We start from the raw sequence: 17739 nt of genomic DNA on the forward strand, positions 1-17739 counted from the left end.
GGAAAACTCCTCAAAAGCCCCTCCCGCCAACCTGCCCCGGCTCGGTCTTCTCTCTCTCTCCAGGGGCTGCAGGCTCTGGCAGCGACCTGCTCCAGCCGGGCTTCCCACGGGGTCACAGCCCCCCTCGGGCACCCACCCGCTCCGGCGTGGGGTCCTCCACGGGCCGCGGGTGGACTCTGCACCCCGTCACCTCCCCGGGCTGCAGGGGCACAGCCTGCCTCACCACGGGCTTCATCACCGCCCGGGGGACTCTCTGCTCCGCTTCCCTCCCTTCTTCTCTGACCTTGGTGTCTTCGTATATTCTCGCTCCTCTGCCTCTCTACCAGTTGTTGTGTGGCGCAGTTCTTTTTTGTTCCCCATTTCTTAAATCTGTTTTCCCAGAGACGTTCCTATCCTATCATCACTGATAGGCTCAGTCTTGGCCAGTTGTAAATCTGTCTTTGGAGCTGGCTGGCGTTGGCTCTGTCAGACTTAGGGGAAACTTCTAGCAGCTTCTTGCAGAAGCCACCCCTACAGCCCCCCTTGCCACCAAAATCCGTCCAGGCAAACCCAATACAACTCCCCAGCAGACCACAGAGCAAATCTCAGCCCCAATTTACAGGGTTCCCAGAAACATCTGCATCACGCTGAGCTGCCCTTTGCCTGCCGCACTCCGAAGCGTGCAACACCCGGCTGAGCTCGACGGCAGAAGTGCCGTCGGATTGCTGAGACGTAGTATTTCTATTTCGTTTAGCAGATTGTGAAGCTTTGCAGCTCGTCGCTTTTAGTTTCGAGTGTTTATTTTTGGCTGAACGTACAGAACTTGTAACTTGTTTCCTATATATTTATAGACTGGCAGATAAAAGCAGGGCTGTTTCAGGGAACTCTGTTTTTATTGGCAGGACACGTGTTTGGATTACAGCAGAGTAACACCTTAAGTTAGTCATAGTCAAACAAGTCTCTGAGTCTTGAATTTTACAGAGGGGACTATAACAAGCTGTTTAATTTCCCTTTTTTAAATTAACCACTCAACATTTTGATAAAAGCAGTGACCGTGGTTGCTGCCCTGCGAATGCAAATGGCTTTGCCAGCCACAGGGTGTAGCTGGGTGCTCGTCACGCTGTGCTGTGTCACAGCCCCGTGTTACACAGCGGTAAATCACGGCTGGGGGAAGTTCTGATCCTTTGTGTCCTCTCTTGAGGGTGTTTTTTTTTTACAGAGTTGGGTCAGAACCTGGAATTCCTACATCTCTACTTGAACGCTGGGTCTCTGAGAAGCCAAGAAGACTGTACTTCTGCACAAGTGTTTTGGGAAGTCAAGAGCAGCTGCTTCATCCTGATTCCTCCCCGAGGCCAGTAGTAACACGGTAGAAATCACAACACAGACACTGTAGGACGAGGAGCTGCTGAATTATGGGATGACGGGCTTGTTCAACATAAGGGGAGATTGTTTTAACACACACCTGTGCCTGGTGAGAGGATAGGAAGTTTGCTGGCCAGAAGCTTGATGCGCAGCTCAGTGAAGACTTCCAGGGGCTGCAGAATGGGTCCATAAATAGCTCCTCCTGCAGATCTGCTGAGCATCCAGAGTGTCAGAGGTCAAGTTGCTCCACGGACGATCACAGAGCACGTGGGCAGCCGGGGCGACCCGTGGCCGGCTTGGTAGAAGGTGAGAGCAGGAGATATGTGGTGGCTCCCATTCTCCACCTCTCCATCTCTTACCTGCATAGGGGATTGAGTCTGCCCTTAGTAAATCTGCAGATGACACCACGTTGGAGGGGAGTGTCGATCTGCTGGAGGGTGGGCAGGCGCTGCAGAGGGACCTGGCCAGGCTGGGGCGATGGGCCGAGACCGACAGGATGAAGTTTAACCAAACCAAGGGCAGGGTCCACAAGAACCAGGAGAGCAACGAGGCTAAGGAAGGGCCTGGAGGGCAAGTGCTGTGAGGAGAGGCTGAGGGAGCTGGGGGAGTTCAGCCTGGAGAAGAGGAGGCTCAGGGGGGGCCTCATCACTCTCTGCAACTCCCTGCAGGGTCGAGCTCTTCTCCCAGGCACCTGATGAGACCACTGCAAATCCAGCTGCTACACCTTATTTTTATTTTTTTGGAGCATCTTCTGGAAACAGATGGGGAATAGTTGCCGGTAGTGATCAAAGGAGTGTTCCTCTGCAGAACATGCACACCCATTCCTAAAATTACTTTCCTGAAACACCGTGTTGTGCCCCAGCAGTGTCTGGCCGCCCTGCTACCTCTGCCTGCTCCCCTCGGGAGCTTGTCTATTTGAATCTGCTACATAATATGCTGCTAATTTGGCAGCTGTCAAAATGAATTATAATTATTTTTTTTTAACAGCACAGTGGTGGGCGAGGAGAGTTGCTGCTCAGTGCGATTACACCAACTGCCCACGTTTGGTTTTGCCTCCCTGACTCAAGGGAGACCTGGTGAAGGGCTTGAAGGAGATGAGTCAGGTCTTTCCCCGGTCTCACCCCACATTTCTACTGTGTAGTTTCAACTACTTCAGCCCCAAAATCTGCTTTGGGTCCTCCATCCATTTAACCAGTCGTTACTTCCATCATTTGGAGCCAGGTACTTCCTCCCCACCACGGTCTGTGGGGCTGGAGCTCAAGAGAGGACCCATCAGCACAATCAGCTGTGCAGCCCTGGCGCACTAGATCACGCTTCTTGGACATACCCTTTCGGTAACCCTCATGAAATATTTCAAGCTTCTGAGATATTTTCTTCTGCCCCCCTGTAAGGCGGAGGGAGAGGAACCCTCGTAGCTGAGGCTGAATTTCATTTTCCTGTAGGGAGGAGGAGGCGGCGGCTCCTACATTTTTTCTCATTTGTGCTTTTACCCGCTCATACCTCAGGGCAAGTAGAAGCATGAAGGTGTAAATCAACGTCCATCATGAAGACATGAAGGCTCCACAGTGAAAAATTCCCCATGCTGAGGGTCCTTCCAGAGAAGGGATCTTCTCTGGACACCCACATCTCCCTTCTGCAATGCTTTCCTGGCTCTCAGCAGTTTGCCCCCGCCCAAAGCAGGGGTGCAAGGGGCATCCGAAGTTCTCCTCCAGCAGCAGGATGGCTTCCCATGTGTTGGAGACAATGTGGGGTTCAAAAGGAGCCAGGGGTGGCATTCTTCATGCTAATCCTGTATTTGAGGCTTCCTTTAGTCAGCTGGGAGGACCACAAATCACACAGAATCACACAGAGAATCATCCAGGTTGGAAAAGACCCTTGGGATCATCGTGTCCAACCATTAACCCTACTCGCAAAGGACTATGCTTTTCTCTTCCCCTTACCTCACATGACATTTGGTTGACTCCAAATGCCACTCTCCACCTTCTTCCAGGGCAGGGCACGATGCAGCGCTCCCTATGCCAAGTGCCTGCATTTCTGCGTGATTGCACCCGGCTGATACCACCTCAGACCATCTGAAACACAGCCCATGTGTGGCTGCTGACCTTCACACCCCACCAGACTCAATGAGCCGTGGTGTCTTCCAGGCTCTCGGAATGGAGACCTACCAACAAGCCAGCAGTCTTGGCTGGTGGAGGGGCTTAGGGCGTTTCTTCCTCTTCTCAAGGGTGGAAGAAGCCAACAGCTCTCAGAGTCATAGAACAGTTTTGGCTGGAAAAGAACTTCAAGATCATCAAGTCCAACCATCGAACTCTACCAGGTCACTTCTAAACCAGATCCCTGAGCACCAGATCTAGACGGCTTTTGAACACACCCGAGGACGGCGATTCAGCCACTTCCCTGGGCAGCCTGTTCCAGCCTTTTATAACCCTTTTGGTGGAGTTTTTCCTAATGTCCAGCCTAAATGATGCTCCAGGGGCTGCTTCCTCCCCTGTTGCCCTGATGGAAAGACACCTCTGATTTTTTTAGGTCCCTTTGCAATGCCCGCTCTCTGGCAACAATTCAGGTGTCACCTGGGGTCACACACAGCATCTGCTTTTTTGCCCTCTGAAGAGAGGACCAAGCTACCACCCCGGGGACTCTTTGCCCCCGTGAAATTTTTACTGCCCAGGAGCTTTCTGGTGGCCCAAAGTGAGGTTAACTCCCTTGTCTCGGCGTGCATGACCACAGGCACCTTTCCAGGGGAGACAATGTCACCTGCCTGTCCCCTGCCTCGTCCCCAGAACTTCCTGCATGTGAAACAGGCCTATATGGAAGTGGGAAAATAAATGCTACAGATTTCCAGCAAACTTTGGAGAGCTCTCAAAGAAGGAAGGCTGCCAGCAGAGACCTGTGAGCCTGCACCACGCCGGAGGCAAAAAGAAATCGGGCTGTGTCCTCTGAGCTCTTCCCCTCCCAAATTACCCCGTCAATAAATCTTGCCTTTTCGCCCTCTCGGGCTCCAGCTGCTGATTTATAGTTGCTATAATGAAAGACGCTGAAGAGAAATAAACTACATGGCTCCGAGTGAATTTACAGACACATCTTTATCCCTCTCCTGCCCCCTCATTTAATTTAGCGGCAGGAGCAAGTTTTTACACCTTGGAAGCAACAGGGATGTCCTCGTGTTTCCCAGGGGACTTCAAGGCTTGAATAATAATAAACCCCCCGTGTTTCTCTCAGACCCACTGGGGTGAGCCAGGCTGTGACGTGCTGAGGGAAGTTTGAAAGCATTAAAACCACCAACCCCGATTTAATGAAAGGCAAAAGATTTTCGAAGAGAAATGTCTGAGCTGATGGAAGTGGAGCCTGGCTGATGAGGATTTATTAAACAAACAGCTCCGAGGGTCTGGAGGAAGATGATTTGTTAAATTAAAACTATAGAAACTGGGTAACTGCTGGAGAATTAAATGTCCCCATTAATGCGCTGAGATGGGGAAGGTTTGAAGGTGTGTTAAATGTCAAGTGATGGCCAGGATTTAAACACCACGTTGCTGTTTTTTGCAATAATGGAGACGTCACCAGGCCTGGGAAGATCACAGTAATCAATTCTTGCTGTTATTTTTTTTTTCACATTAGGTCCCATGTGAGAAGTTTGACCACTCAGCTCCAAGTGAATGGTGAAGCGCTGATGCCAGGCAGCTTCATTCCCTATTTCAGCCTCTCCTGGGATAACACGAAAGAAAGCGAAGTGACACTTTGTACTACACAGACGGGATTCCTTCCAGAGAGCCGAAAACAACTGTTGAGTCTTGCTTGGGGACCTCAAATCCTGAGGGTTTCCTCAGTACCAACCACTTCATGCTCAAACTGCCACCCTCAGCCGGGTCCCCAAACCCTGTGGGTGCTGCTGGAGATCTCGGCTGCCCAACTCACCCACCTGGGTGTGCCCAGAGACCATCTCCAGCAAGTTAATGGATAAAATTTATTAGAAGTGCAACTACAAAGGAGCCTCCCCCAGGTGACCCTTCGCTTCTCTTGCCTTCCTACACCTCCTGCACCCCTCTCAGATCTTGGGTCAACGCCTCCTTTGCAGGAACCACAGCTGAAAGGGCTAAATAAGGAGGGTGGTCTTGGCTTAGGGCTGAAGAAAGGGAAGGAAAAACAACAAACCAGCCACCTCAGCGATCTGCCGGCACTGCAGAGCTTGTTCCAGGTTTGGCTGCGTTTGCCTCGTCTGTTCACCATCCACCGCTGTGACCCAGGAGGAGAAGGACATGAGGGATTTGAGGAAAGCAGCTTCTCACCTTGTGGCTTGAGGACAACATGGTGCTGGAGCAGAGCAGAGGGGCACGTGCTTTCTGGGTGGGAGAGCCTGGACGGGTTTGGGTGCTGTGGGTGAGGATCAGGGGTGCTGGTGCTCAAGGACACTTTGGTGCAGGACTGCATGAGTGTTTCAGAACACCTCCTCAAAACTCAGCAAGCCTGAGTCTTTCCTATCTTAGAATCATAGAAACCTGCCAGGTCCACCCATGTCCCTCCACCCATGTCCCTCATCTACACGTCTTCTAAATCCCGTCAGGGATTTAGAAGACGTGTAGATGAGGAACATGGGACAATGACTCCCTGGGCAGCCTGTGCCAGGGCTTCACCACCATTTTGGTAAAGAAATTTTTCCTAATGTCCCATCTAAACCTCGCCTGGCACAACCTGAGCCTGTTTCTTCCTGTCCTATCGCTTGCTCCTCAGTAGAAGAGACCGATCTCACCTTCTCTCCTATCAAAGGCAGGAGAAATCGTGTGTTGGTTTCAGAGCCTCCTTACTTTTCCCATCACCGGCAGCTGCCTGGCAGTAGCAAAGTGTGAAAGGAGAAACAAGAAGACCAACATATTTTTGCAGAGGACATGTATTTATTTTGTTGCTTTTTTTTTTTTAAAAAAAGAAAATATACCACCCTAAGCCCAACCAGCCAACCCCAAAACTCTCCAAATCTGTAACAACGATCAAAAAGTATTTTGGCTCACCTGCTTTTCCAGCCTCTGCTAAAAACAAAAAGAAAACGAAAAAGTGCTATTATCTCTACAGCAACCATTAAAACCAAAGAGCAGCCCCATTCTGGGGACGAGCCCTGGATTCAAATAACAGTTTTAGCTAACGAGGCCCTTCTGCACGATCTTTCCTCCATCTCACAACTCTCTCGCAGCAGGAAGGGAATCGCTGCCACTTCTGCGACGCTGTAACAACTATAAATGATCAGAAACGCGCAGCTCGCATTGTAAAGTTAAAAAACCCACACGGACAACAACGAGTAACAGCCCACCGCTGACCCCTGCTTCAAGCGAAGGCCAAGCACGGCACATGGTAATTAAAAAGAAATAAAAGAGAAACCCAAACATCCCCAGACCTACCGGCATCATACAGAAACTGAGGGACAACATAAGATTTCCTTGATATACGGAGCGACCTGTAGTCTATGTAGAGAATGTTCCACTCACTTGGACACCTGCTCAGCTATTGCTTTGCTAAATAAATTCCCAGCTCAGGCTACAGCAACCACGGCCGCCTCGACAGGAGCTACAACTGCATCTACAAAATCCTTGGAAACATCACATGCCCAACATAAAAATACAAGAGGTTTTTCAGGCTCAGGAAAAATCCAAATGAGAAGGGAAAAAAACTCATCGTCACCTCCAGAAAGCTGCAGGTCCCGTCAGCATCATCCTTGCTCTGGTTGGGACGGAGTTAACTTTGTCTGTGGCGCCTCACGGGCTTTGGATTTGTGGCTAAAGCTGGCAACACACCAACACTTCGGTGCTTGCACAGCATCAAAACTTCCTGGGTTTGCCCCGCTCTGCCCTCCCCACTAATGATTAGGCTGTGGGAGGGCAAGAAGCTGGGAGGGGGCACAGCTGGGACAGCTGATGCAGATTGAATCAGCAACAAGAACGGAGAGGAGGGAGTTTTTTGGGCAGGTGGCTGTTGGTCAGACTCGCTGGGCGCAGGTCTAGTGGTGGGAGATGGTGAACGGTTGCCTTTGCATCACTTGAGGTTTTTCTCACCCCTTTCCTCTACTAAACCATCTTTACACACACATTTTTTTGGATTTGCTCTTCCTCTTGCCCCTCACCCAGTCCCAAAGTGAGCAGAGCAGCTGTGGGATGCTTTGCTGCCCGCTGGGGTTAAGCCACCACCAGCACAGGCTTAACCTTCCAAGGGTTGTAAACACGGAGGCCGGGATGTTGGGTGGAGGAATAAGGGAGTGATTCTATGATTCTGTACAGTCCTTCACTGCGCCAAGCTCGATGTGAACCAGGTTGACGTTGCTGGATGCCTCAATTATCACAGATGACGAGAACGAAGCTGATGTCCGAGGGGTGGGAGAAGAGAACTGGGGGAAGGGACAGTAAAACCAGCTCCCCGTGCCCCAACCCAGCAGCAGAAATAAGCTCAGCTCTACTGGCCCTTCTTAAGTTTCTTGGCATCGTTTGAACCCTGAGGTTGGGCTGGATGCGGGGAAGGGCACAGGAGTGTTGGGGGCTCAGCCCGGTTCGCTGCAGCCGCCTGGTGGTGAGGAACCCCCCGGCACACGCTTGTGATGAGGGAAACTCGCTGCAGGGGAGTTGGGCTACACAACCTTTGCAGGTTCCTTCTATCTCGGAACTTCCCACGACTGTATCATTCTATGAAAAAGTAAGAAGCGACTGAAAAGTGACCTGCACTGAGGACCTAACCCAAGGAGGAACCCACGATACCCTCTGGCTGGTGAAGGACGTCTGAGGACTCGGAGAAGCCTCAACAGCACTTCACCATCTCCTGAGAAGCTGCGAAGGTGACACAGTGGCACTTTCTGTCCCCTCAGCATCACCCCTTTTTGGTTTCCGCAGGCTCCCAAACGAGGCCCTTCTTGGTGGTTTGCGAATCGGCCCCCTGAGCTGCTCCCCTGTGGATCTACTGGGCAGACTGGAGGGTTCTGAGCCACAGATGCATCCGACACCCTCCCAGCAGAGCTGGTAGGATCAGGCAAGAAGGACTCAGGTTGACAGCCTGGCCCGGCATTTCCAGTGTAAGTCACAACCTGCTGCAAAAAAACCAGCAGTTCCCCAGGGCTCAACCACCTGTGACGTTAAAGGATGGCACCAAACAGGCTCAGGGTCCAGCTCACGAAAGCCGGGAGGAGCAGACAACAGCACCACAAGGTTGGGGTCCGGACAGAGAACCGGGTCAGCTTTTACATGACTTAAAAAGGGTTATTCAAACAAACAAACAAACAAAAAAAACAACCAACCCAAAACATAAAAAAGAGCGAAGTTGGAAGTGAAAGGGGTTGCATAAAAAAAATAAATGCAACCTTGCGAAAATAACCGTATCGTCTCTCCATGATCCGTTTCAGGTACGTTCCCAGCGGAGGCTCCACATTGCCCAGGAGCCTGGCACAGCCACCGTGTCCCCCGTATTATAAAAACCACCCCCCGCTGGGGGATCCCTTGCTGCTCTGCTCTAGAAAACAATAAAAAGGTCCTTGCAGAGAGTCTCCGGCCGTTACTCCTCCTTCGGCCTCTTCCTCCAGCGAGCCAGGAAGGGCCCGAGGCTGTTCCACACCTCCGTGTACATGAGAGTCCCCACGAAGACGAAGAGGGTGCCCAGCCAGTGCCAGGCCGTGAAGGGGTTGTGGAAGTAGAGGATGGAGAAGATGAGGCTGACGAACTTGCGCAGCGTCACCACCAGTGTGACGGTGAGGGAGGTGCACTCCGTGGTGAGGATGAAGACGCCTCGGATGCAGACGTACCTGGGTGGGAGGAGGTAAGGGGACATCGGGGCTGGAGAGGTAGGACACCTGGGCAGGCAATGGTTCTAGAGGGAATCAAAATCCCTTCCTGGGCTCACACCGGCACTTCTACAGCTACGAAGAGCTTCGCTACAAACCCCAGGGACACCCCAAACAGTAGGAAGAACTTGAGAAGGTCCCTTTCTTGAGGGCATCTTGGTTTCATCAGACTTTCAGAGCTGTCTTCACTGCATGGAAGACTCCACACAGTGATGGATTATGAATCCGTCCCTTTTCTACTTAGAGCTGGCTGGCAAAACCACCCTGAGTTTACACCGATCAGCCTGTCCCTGGGGACGTGGTGGCAGATTTCAGCTGCCCTGGAAATAAAATACACCCCAGGCTAAATTCCACTCTCTGTTTTCCAAGAGGTGGTGGCCAGGTGGTTCAGCCACCCCAGGGAAAAAAAAAAAAAAACACAAAAAAAACGAAAAAATGAAGTCCCAGGTTAAATTTCAGTTTATATTTTCTAAGACTGACACGAATGTCAGCTACCAAACGCAGGGAAGGCTCCGAGGACATGGCACCCCCACCTCATTCCCCCCATCCCACCCCGCTGCCATCTCCAGGGCGCGTCTCAAGCCCAGCTTTGAAAGGATACTGAGTGACAACGTTCATGAGGAGGTAGAACCACATGATTGGCAGGGTCAGCCCAACCACCGGGACCTGGAACGGCTCTGCGGGGAGAAAGGACGGAGCAAGTTCACTGCCCTGCTTATGTTTAAAGAAGATGCAAGGAGAGGTGTCTCTCCTGTCACGGATCCGCCAGGATCCAGGACACGATCGACCATGATCCAGGACGCGCTGCAGCCACAGGAGGCCATTGCTGCAGACTGAGGTGTCGGCACCTTTCGATTTTGCTCTAAAAGGATGATTATCCTGTTCTTACCGCGGTAAATGACAAATATGAGAGAGTTTGCGGATGTTTCCGCTTGGACTTCTGTAGGGGAGAAAGAAGACAGAGGAAGAAGTAGGCTAAGGAGAAAGATGCTCTGTCTTGTTCTCTTGTGTCAGGACTATCCTGGTGAATCAACTGTGCGGCTCAGCTCAGCCAACAGCACCCGCATGGCAAAGCAAAAGGAAAGCCAACAGGTCTGTGTTTACACCCGTGGTACTCCCGTTCCTCCCAGTTTTGAGCCACCACGATCCTTTGCCCAAGGGTTTCACCTCCTGCCTTCCTTGAGACAGGTGTGGTGTGCCAGAAATATTTTGCAATCGTGTTAATGAGCAGGTTAAAGCCAGCTACCCAGAGGGGATTAGAGAACCAACAAAGCAAAGATCCCTGCAGTTTCACAGGATTTGGGGTAAAGGTAGCTTGCTGCCTTGGTGAAACTACTATTAAACTCAACGTTTAACAACATCCTCAGACAGTGGAACGGTTGAGGGTTTTTTTGGCTATCAAACCTAAAAATTTAAAGAGCTTGACTACCCCAAGGTGACAGTGTGACACGCACAACAACCGGACTGAAAGCTTCCTCCAGCATTTTCCAGAGGATGGAAAGATACGAGCGCGAGGATCCGCCTGCGCACCACTTACCGGACTGGCTGAAGAGGACGGCGTGTTGGTAGATGTTTGGGGCAAGGAGGAGAAATCCCGGGAGTGGTAACGCGTGCTGGAGAGAAAAGACAAGACAGATTACGTGAATCCACCTTGCTCCTCATCCTGGGAAACCAGCCTGACACATCTGGATGAGCGCACACTCTTCCTCGCTCCAGCCTCACAGCGTGTGATCCTTCGGATTTGTGCCCAGCACGGGGTGGGAGGGGAAGGGAAGAGAATCTCTTTGCGGTTCTATCCGCCCAGTAAAAGTGACAGAGAAGCCGTGGTGACTTACATTGTAAAAAAGGGCCTCTTTGGAGTGCTTCCCAAACTGCTTGTACAGCATCTCCTGGAAAATCCCCATCCTGGCAGACATAAGGAGGGCGAAGGTGAGGGCAGCGATACCTGGAACAGGAGCGCAGGCTTGTGACGCTGCTCGAGCGTGGCACGGCTCAACTCAACCAGCTCGAGGGAGCCCAAACATCCAGACTTCGTAAGAAAAATTATAATGGTCTTGGGGATACAGGTATGTTTTTACAAAGGCTGAGAAGACTTCTGAAAAGAACACCCCTTAAAAAGATTCAGCCCTGGCAAGCCAAATCGGTGGGATAGCCGGGCTACAGTTGTTTGCCACGACTGACAATCGACAGGTCCAGGTTCCCCAAAAAGCCACCAACAGACTCAAGTTGGAGGTATAAAAATAAGACTCGAGAGCCAGATTTTAAAGACTCCTCCATGAAACAGCGTGCTGAATGAACACTTGAACCAGCTACAGCCCCTCTCCCTCTCTGCAGCACCGGGTGTATCAGTTGCAAAGAGAAATCAAGACGGTTTCTGCGAATGGGCATGTCTGCAGACTCGTTTTGCCACCAAGCCGCTACCCCACAGAAACCCGTTCGGTGCCATGTTTCGAATGAAGAGTATCTCCTGGCACAAAACTGATAATGAGTGCCACAAAACCCCATTCCTTGCATATTGACATCCACCAGATTCTCAGAACTTAACCTCAGGACAGAGGCTCCCACCACAGCTCGCTCTGCACAACCCACACGGCCAAGGGCATCAGACGAGTCTTGCCAGTCTCCCAGCAAGGTCGGCTGGAGATGTGGCACCCACGTACCAAGCAGCCACCACAAGAAAACCTGGAGTCCGTCCTCTTCATTTACGCCGGAGTCAGATGCCTGGTTGAGAGAGACACAACACAAGTCACCACCGAATCACAGAATCATAGAACGTGTTGGGCAGGAAGGGATCTTTAAAGGTCATCCAGCCCAACCCCCCTGCAGTGAGCAGGGACATCTTTACCCAGATCAGGTTGCTCAGAGCCCCATCAGCCTGACCTTGAATGTCTCCAGGGATGGGGCCTCCACCACCTCTCTGGGCAACCTGTGCCAGGGTCTCACCATCCTCATTGTAAAGAACTTCTTAAAAATAACCCAAATCCACCCTTTTTTAGTTTAAAACCATTGCCCCTTGCCCTGTCGTACACATTCCTGTAAGCAGCCCCTCCCCAGCTTTCCTGTAGCCCCTTCAGGTGCTGGGAGGTGCTCTCAGGTCTCCCCTTTAGGAGCCTCCTCTTCTCCAGGCTGAACAGCCCCAACTCTCTCAGCCTGTCCTCACAGCAGAGCTGCTCCAGCCCTTTGATCATTTTTGTGGCCTCCTCTGGACCCTCTCCAACAGGTCCGTGTCCTTCTTGTGTTGGGGGCTCCAGCGCTGGTCACAGCACTCCAGGTGGGGTGTCACCAGAGCAGAGCAGAGGGGCAGAATCCCCTCTCTCCATCTGCTGGCCACGCTGCTTTTGGTGCAGCCCAGGACACGATTGGCCTTCTGGGCTGCAAGTGCATGTTGTCAGCTCACGTCCAGCTTTTCATCCTCCAGTCCCGCCACGTCCCTTTCCGCAGGGCTGCTCTCTAGCACATCGTCCCCCAGCCTGCACTGATAACAAGGATTGCCCCCACGCAGGGGCAGGACCTTGTACTTGACCTTGCTGAACCTCACGAGGTTCGCAAGTGTCCACTTCTTCAGCTCCCTCTGGAGGACACCATGAGCTACCACATGCCCGCTACCATATCTAAGACCATCAAGTCCAACCATCAACCCAACTATGACCACTAAACTGTGCCCTGTTTTATGAACACCTCCAGGGATGGTGACGCCACCACTTCCCTGGGCAGCCTGTTCCAATGCTTCACCACTCTTGCAGTAAAGACATTTTTCCAAGAGTGAGGGACCTTCCTCTTCCTCGCTCTTGGTTTGCGTGTTGTGTTCCAAGCACAGACCACTCAAGGTCTCTCATTCCCCAGAGCTGCTTTCCTGCTTGAACAGAGGTGGTGGCAACAACTCCACATTTTGCTTTCCAACCTGCTTCAGGGCATGCACCAGGTTCCAGCGAACAAAAGTTCATTAACTGACCGAAAGTAGTTTTTCTGAAATAAATGCCCTGGCTTGGAGAAAGACCAACAACAACAAAAAGAAATCAGTGCCACTTAGAAAGCTCCCTAAGAGAGTCCGTGAGCAGGTTCCTCTGCCTCAGCCCAGTGGTGAGTGAGCAGGGAAAGGCTCAGCCAGGTACTAAAACCAGGGCTCTGGCTTGTGATCAAGACATGGGAGAAATTCAGGCCTGTAGATGCTGTTTGAGGGCAAAATTCGAGGTGGCACATCTTGGCTCAACTCCCCTTCGCCGTGGTTTAGGGCAAATGAGATTACACACTCGCTGCAACTGTCCGCACCACCCCCAAAACTCGCTGAGAGTTTATCTGGATTAACACAGGGCACAGCACAGACCTTCCTCAGACGTTCTGAGAGTACGAAAAGCTACGAAATGATGGTGGACTTGGAAGTTTTGACATTTCAAATCTCTCAGAGCTGGATTAAGCGCAACCAATTTTCACTCGACTGCCGCTTTACGCCATTTTTCTGTCTCCAGTTGACAAGAGTAGGCTGTGGGTGCTGACCCAGGAAAAGCCCCAGGTGGTTTTACACGTGGGTTTTCCTCACTCCCCCTCGTTCTCCAGATAGATGCACTTTATTTCAAGGGTCAAAGAAAGTCACGTTGGGTGACAACAGGTCTGGAAAAATCAAGCCTGAAAGACAACAATCTCTTCTGGGATAAAAACAGCAAAGACTTAAGAGCGCTGAGTCTTGTCTAACTGTTACACATCACAGTAAGGGCAGGCAAAAGCAGCTTCTACCTGTTAGCTCTGTGGCAAAAAAATAAAATAAAATGGTTTATTCTCAGCAAAAAAACCCAACCTGAACAGGTTAAAAGATATCTGTAATTAAGTTAAACCACATGGGTGTGTGTGCATCCCTTCACTCCAAACCACAGGAAAATGAGACAAGAGCTTTCAGGGAGCAGAACTAGACCCAGGAGTCAGCTTGCCTCTCCACTGAGAGTCCAGCAAGGGGAATTATCGATGAAGGTGCTGACAGCAGCTCCTCCTGTCAGTAAGGTTCACAAATATGACCTCAGGCCCTTCCCAGTCCTTACCACTTGCTTTGCAGACATGAAAGTGCAGGTAAAGATCCCCACGGACACCAGGGCTATGGACGTGTATTTAGATACGCTGTATCTGCACCAGGGAGAAGAAGGAAGATGTCAGTGATGCAGCCCAGACTTCTGTTTCCCATCTACTGCTTCCCATGTGGCATCTGACTCCCCTACACCAGCGTGAACTGGTGGTAATGGGCACACACCCACGACTTAGTGCTGGGCATTGCTGGGAGGGAAGGCCAGCTTCCTCCAACCACGACCAAAAAGAAGCATTTGAACCAAGATCTCCTCACCCATGGCAAAGGATCCCTCTGAGACCAAAGCCTGCACCGATCTCTGCACAGATAGACCTGATGATCTTAAAGGTCTCTTCCAAGCAAAGAGATTCTGGGATGGGGTTGCAGGGGACGTGCCCACACTGCTCCCACAGCTGGGAGGATCCTCCTGCCCTGATGTCTTCATTTGATGTCTTCGGTTAGAATCACTGAAACATTAAGTTTGGAAAAGACCTCTAAGATCATCAAGTCCAACCGCCAACCCTACACCACCATGACCATTAAACCATGTCCTGTTTTTTAAACGCCTCGAGGGATGGTGACTCCATCACTTCCAATGCTTCACTGCGCTTTCAGTAAAGAAATTATTCTTAATGTCCAAACTAAACCTCTCCTGATGCTACTTGAGGCTGTTTCCTCTTCTCCTATCAACAGGTGAGAGGGGGAGGAGAAACTTAAGAACAAATCCAACCCAAAAACAGTCACTCACCACCCCCACAAGCACAGCCACCTCGGGAGCCACGTCTCCCCAGCCCCCTTTGTTCCTCCACCCTAGTTTCTCTCGCAGTGCACGACGTTACATGGCACAGAACATCCCTTCGGCTGTTTTGAGTGGTCAGAGTGGGAAAAAGAGAAAGCCTTGGCACTGTGTAAACACCGTTCAGCAACAGCCAAAACATCAGCGTGCTGTCAGCACTGTTTTAGCCTCAGATCCAAAACAGAGCACCGTGCTGGCCGCTGCAAAGGAAATTAACTCCATCCCAGTCACACCCAGCACATCCCTCCGTCAGGAGCGGGACCAGCCTCGTGCAAATAAAAGGAAAGGGCCGACACAGACGGCTGTAGCCACGTGTAAAAGCTCTCTCTTCAGTCCATGCTTGCCTTAAAGGAAGGAGCAAGAGGTGGTGGAAATGTAGAAAAAAGAATTATTCCACTCTCTGTTCCAGGAACACTTCTGTGCCCCAGCTTCGCCATCAGTGCACAAGAATATTTAACAGGAAAAGGGAGGGCACTAAATCCCAGTCAGGGCTAAGTCAAGCATTCTCAGACAATTTAAGAGGCTTGTGATTTACCTTTTCTTCAAAATGATGATACCTAGAGCCATGCTTGCTATGAGAGAACCCTGGGAAAGAAGAGAGAGCGGGAGAAAAACAAAACAGATCAACATGACTGGGACAGCCACCCCAGAGAAACACAAACTCAACACAACTAAGACCAAAACAACCAAGAGAAATGCCAGAACGGGATCGGGGAGCCTTACAGGGTAGGGGAAGAGTCTCACTTCAGCTACGTGGAGGGGAGAAGTTGAGTTGGGTGGCTTGGGAACAAGGATGCTGGGGCAAAAATGGCTCCTAGGATCCTCTGGCCAGTGGCCCTCCGCCTTTTTTGGCCCGCTCGTGACACTGGGTGTGTGCAACGCCGGCCAAACCACTGCGGTTTTTTAATTCAGAAGATTGACTGCAGGGCTGCAGCACGAGAACTGTCCCTCAGCATTGATGTGGGGCACGGCTGTTGTCCATTTTTCTCCTTCTTAACCTCTCCTGTTTTCATGTATCTCAACCCCACGACGTGTTGTGGGAGAACTCAGCAGATCTGCCCAGCAGATTTTTTTATTCTTAACAGCTGGGGCTACATTTTCTTTGGCTTTCACAGATGTTTCAGCCTGACAGTCATCGACACTTAAGTGAGGATGCATTTTAATAGTATTTTCCAAAGCAAAGACCTGTGCAGTAGCAACACAGGTGGAACCAAGTCAAATCCATGCTCTCTGATCTGGAGTTTTTATCCAAGACACCCACACAAGGACATGAACCCCTTGGTGTAGGTGTGCAGGGGACGGGAAAGCTGGGTCTCTTTGGCCAGAAATTCAGCCTATCCAGGTCTCAGAACCGGAGTCTGGGCTTGGTTTTGCCATTTTTACTTCCTCACCAACCTTTGAAAATATGAAACCTGTTTGAGCCTCAGTTTCCTCGTCTTGCCCAGTAAGTTGAAATTTAACCACTGATGCTGTGAAATTGAGAACTGGAGCTGAGCCTTGAGAGCAAGGCTGCTCTCCGCACCAATCAGCCAGCGTTTTGAATTTGCGCAGGGTTTTGGTGCCCTCGGGGAAAAAGAGAGGGTGGGAGAACCCATGTACCAGAAACAGCGCTTACAGAGCTGAGGGGAGGAGATGTCACACGAGGAGGGAAAGGAAGGCACAGCAGTACTCACTGATCTGAAGATCATGTGCAGGGGCATGGCGATATTTAAGTTCAGGGCATAGTTATTCACCACGCTGACAGTGAAGAACATGGCCACCATGATGAAATAGTACCTGGAACACAAACACAAAAACACCCTAAAACCCAGCTGACAGCTGTGCCCGTACCTCCCTGGGATGCTGAGACACTATTGGGGGACTGATTTAATGGCACAAAGAAAGGTCTGGAGCCCGCTCAGCTCTTGGGTCTGTGACAAGGACTAACGAGGAGCTCAATCCAGTTGGGATGCAGCAGGGAAGTCCTTAGGTCAGGAGAGCAGGCTGACCTGCACCGGCTCAACTTGTGCTAATCCCAGCTGGGATCTTTCAGCACAGACTTCCTCTTGGCCCAGTGGCATAACACAAGGTTTGATTTGAGGGGATCAAATTTCTGCCAGCAGGCTACCCTGCGTAGAAGGAGAAATCGTGGAAAAAACAGGCTGAACACCTCCAGGGTTCCACATCTAAGCTAGAGAGCCTCCACAAAACAAAGTTCCTCGTTGTGACACGGCCATGAACGGCACTAAACTCCCCTTCAACCTTCTGCCCCGAGGATTTCTGTCCCAAGCACTCAGAGCAGCATTTGGTTTTGCCATGGTCTGCTAAGGAACCCCACAAACTTCCTCCCTTCCCTTCAGCCACTGTGCACCGGGAAAGACAGCGTGAACACGCCAGGCTGCTGCCAGGACAAGATCAGCCCCGATGGGGAAATGCAGAAGTGAATTTGGCTGGGTTTCTGGTAAACCTCTCCCTCCCACACCCATTGCACCAAGCCCCAAAGGGACAGCAAGCTCTTCAAACGCAGCAAACTCAGCACACTGTGCAAAATACTGCTCTGCCTCTTGAGCAGGAAAGCATCTGACGGCAATTTCCCATTAATAATTCTTGATAAACAAGGAGTTTGTGTTTAATCAGCCATGACAGGCTCTAAACGAGGCTCCGCAGATGCTGCAGAAGGGTTGGGATTTAGGCAGGATGAACAGATAAACCGTTTTATTAAATGCTTCTTGATACAACAGATAGAATCATAGAATGTTCGGAGTTGGAAGG

At 51.0% G+C, this 17739-nt stretch overlaps 1 protein-coding gene across 1 annotated transcript; it reads right to left on the minus strand.

Annotated features, from left to right (window-relative positions):
* Positions 1 to 8856: 8856 nt before the first annotated feature.
* On the minus strand, positions 8857 to 16764 carry SLC35B4 (solute carrier family 35 (UDP-xylose/UDP-N-acetylglucosamine transporter), member B4; the record flags this gene model as incomplete). The annotated part of the gene is made up of 8 exons (XM_009874344.1): positions 8857 to 9103; positions 9744 to 9819; positions 10680 to 10755; positions 10978 to 11087; positions 11803 to 11863; positions 14173 to 14254; positions 15524 to 15573; positions 16662 to 16764. Coding segments are annotated over 8 exons (805 nt in total), but the record flags the coding sequence as incomplete, so codon positions are not given.
* Positions 16765 to 17739: the final 975 nt, after the last annotated feature.

Source organism: Apaloderma vittatum, unplaced genomic scaffold (genome assembly GCF_000703405.1).
Source record: "Apaloderma vittatum isolate BGI_N311 unplaced genomic scaffold, ASM70340v1 scaffold12338, whole genome shotgun sequence".
Lineage (NCBI taxonomy): Eukaryota > Metazoa > Chordata > Aves > Trogoniformes > Trogonidae > Apaloderma > Apaloderma vittatum.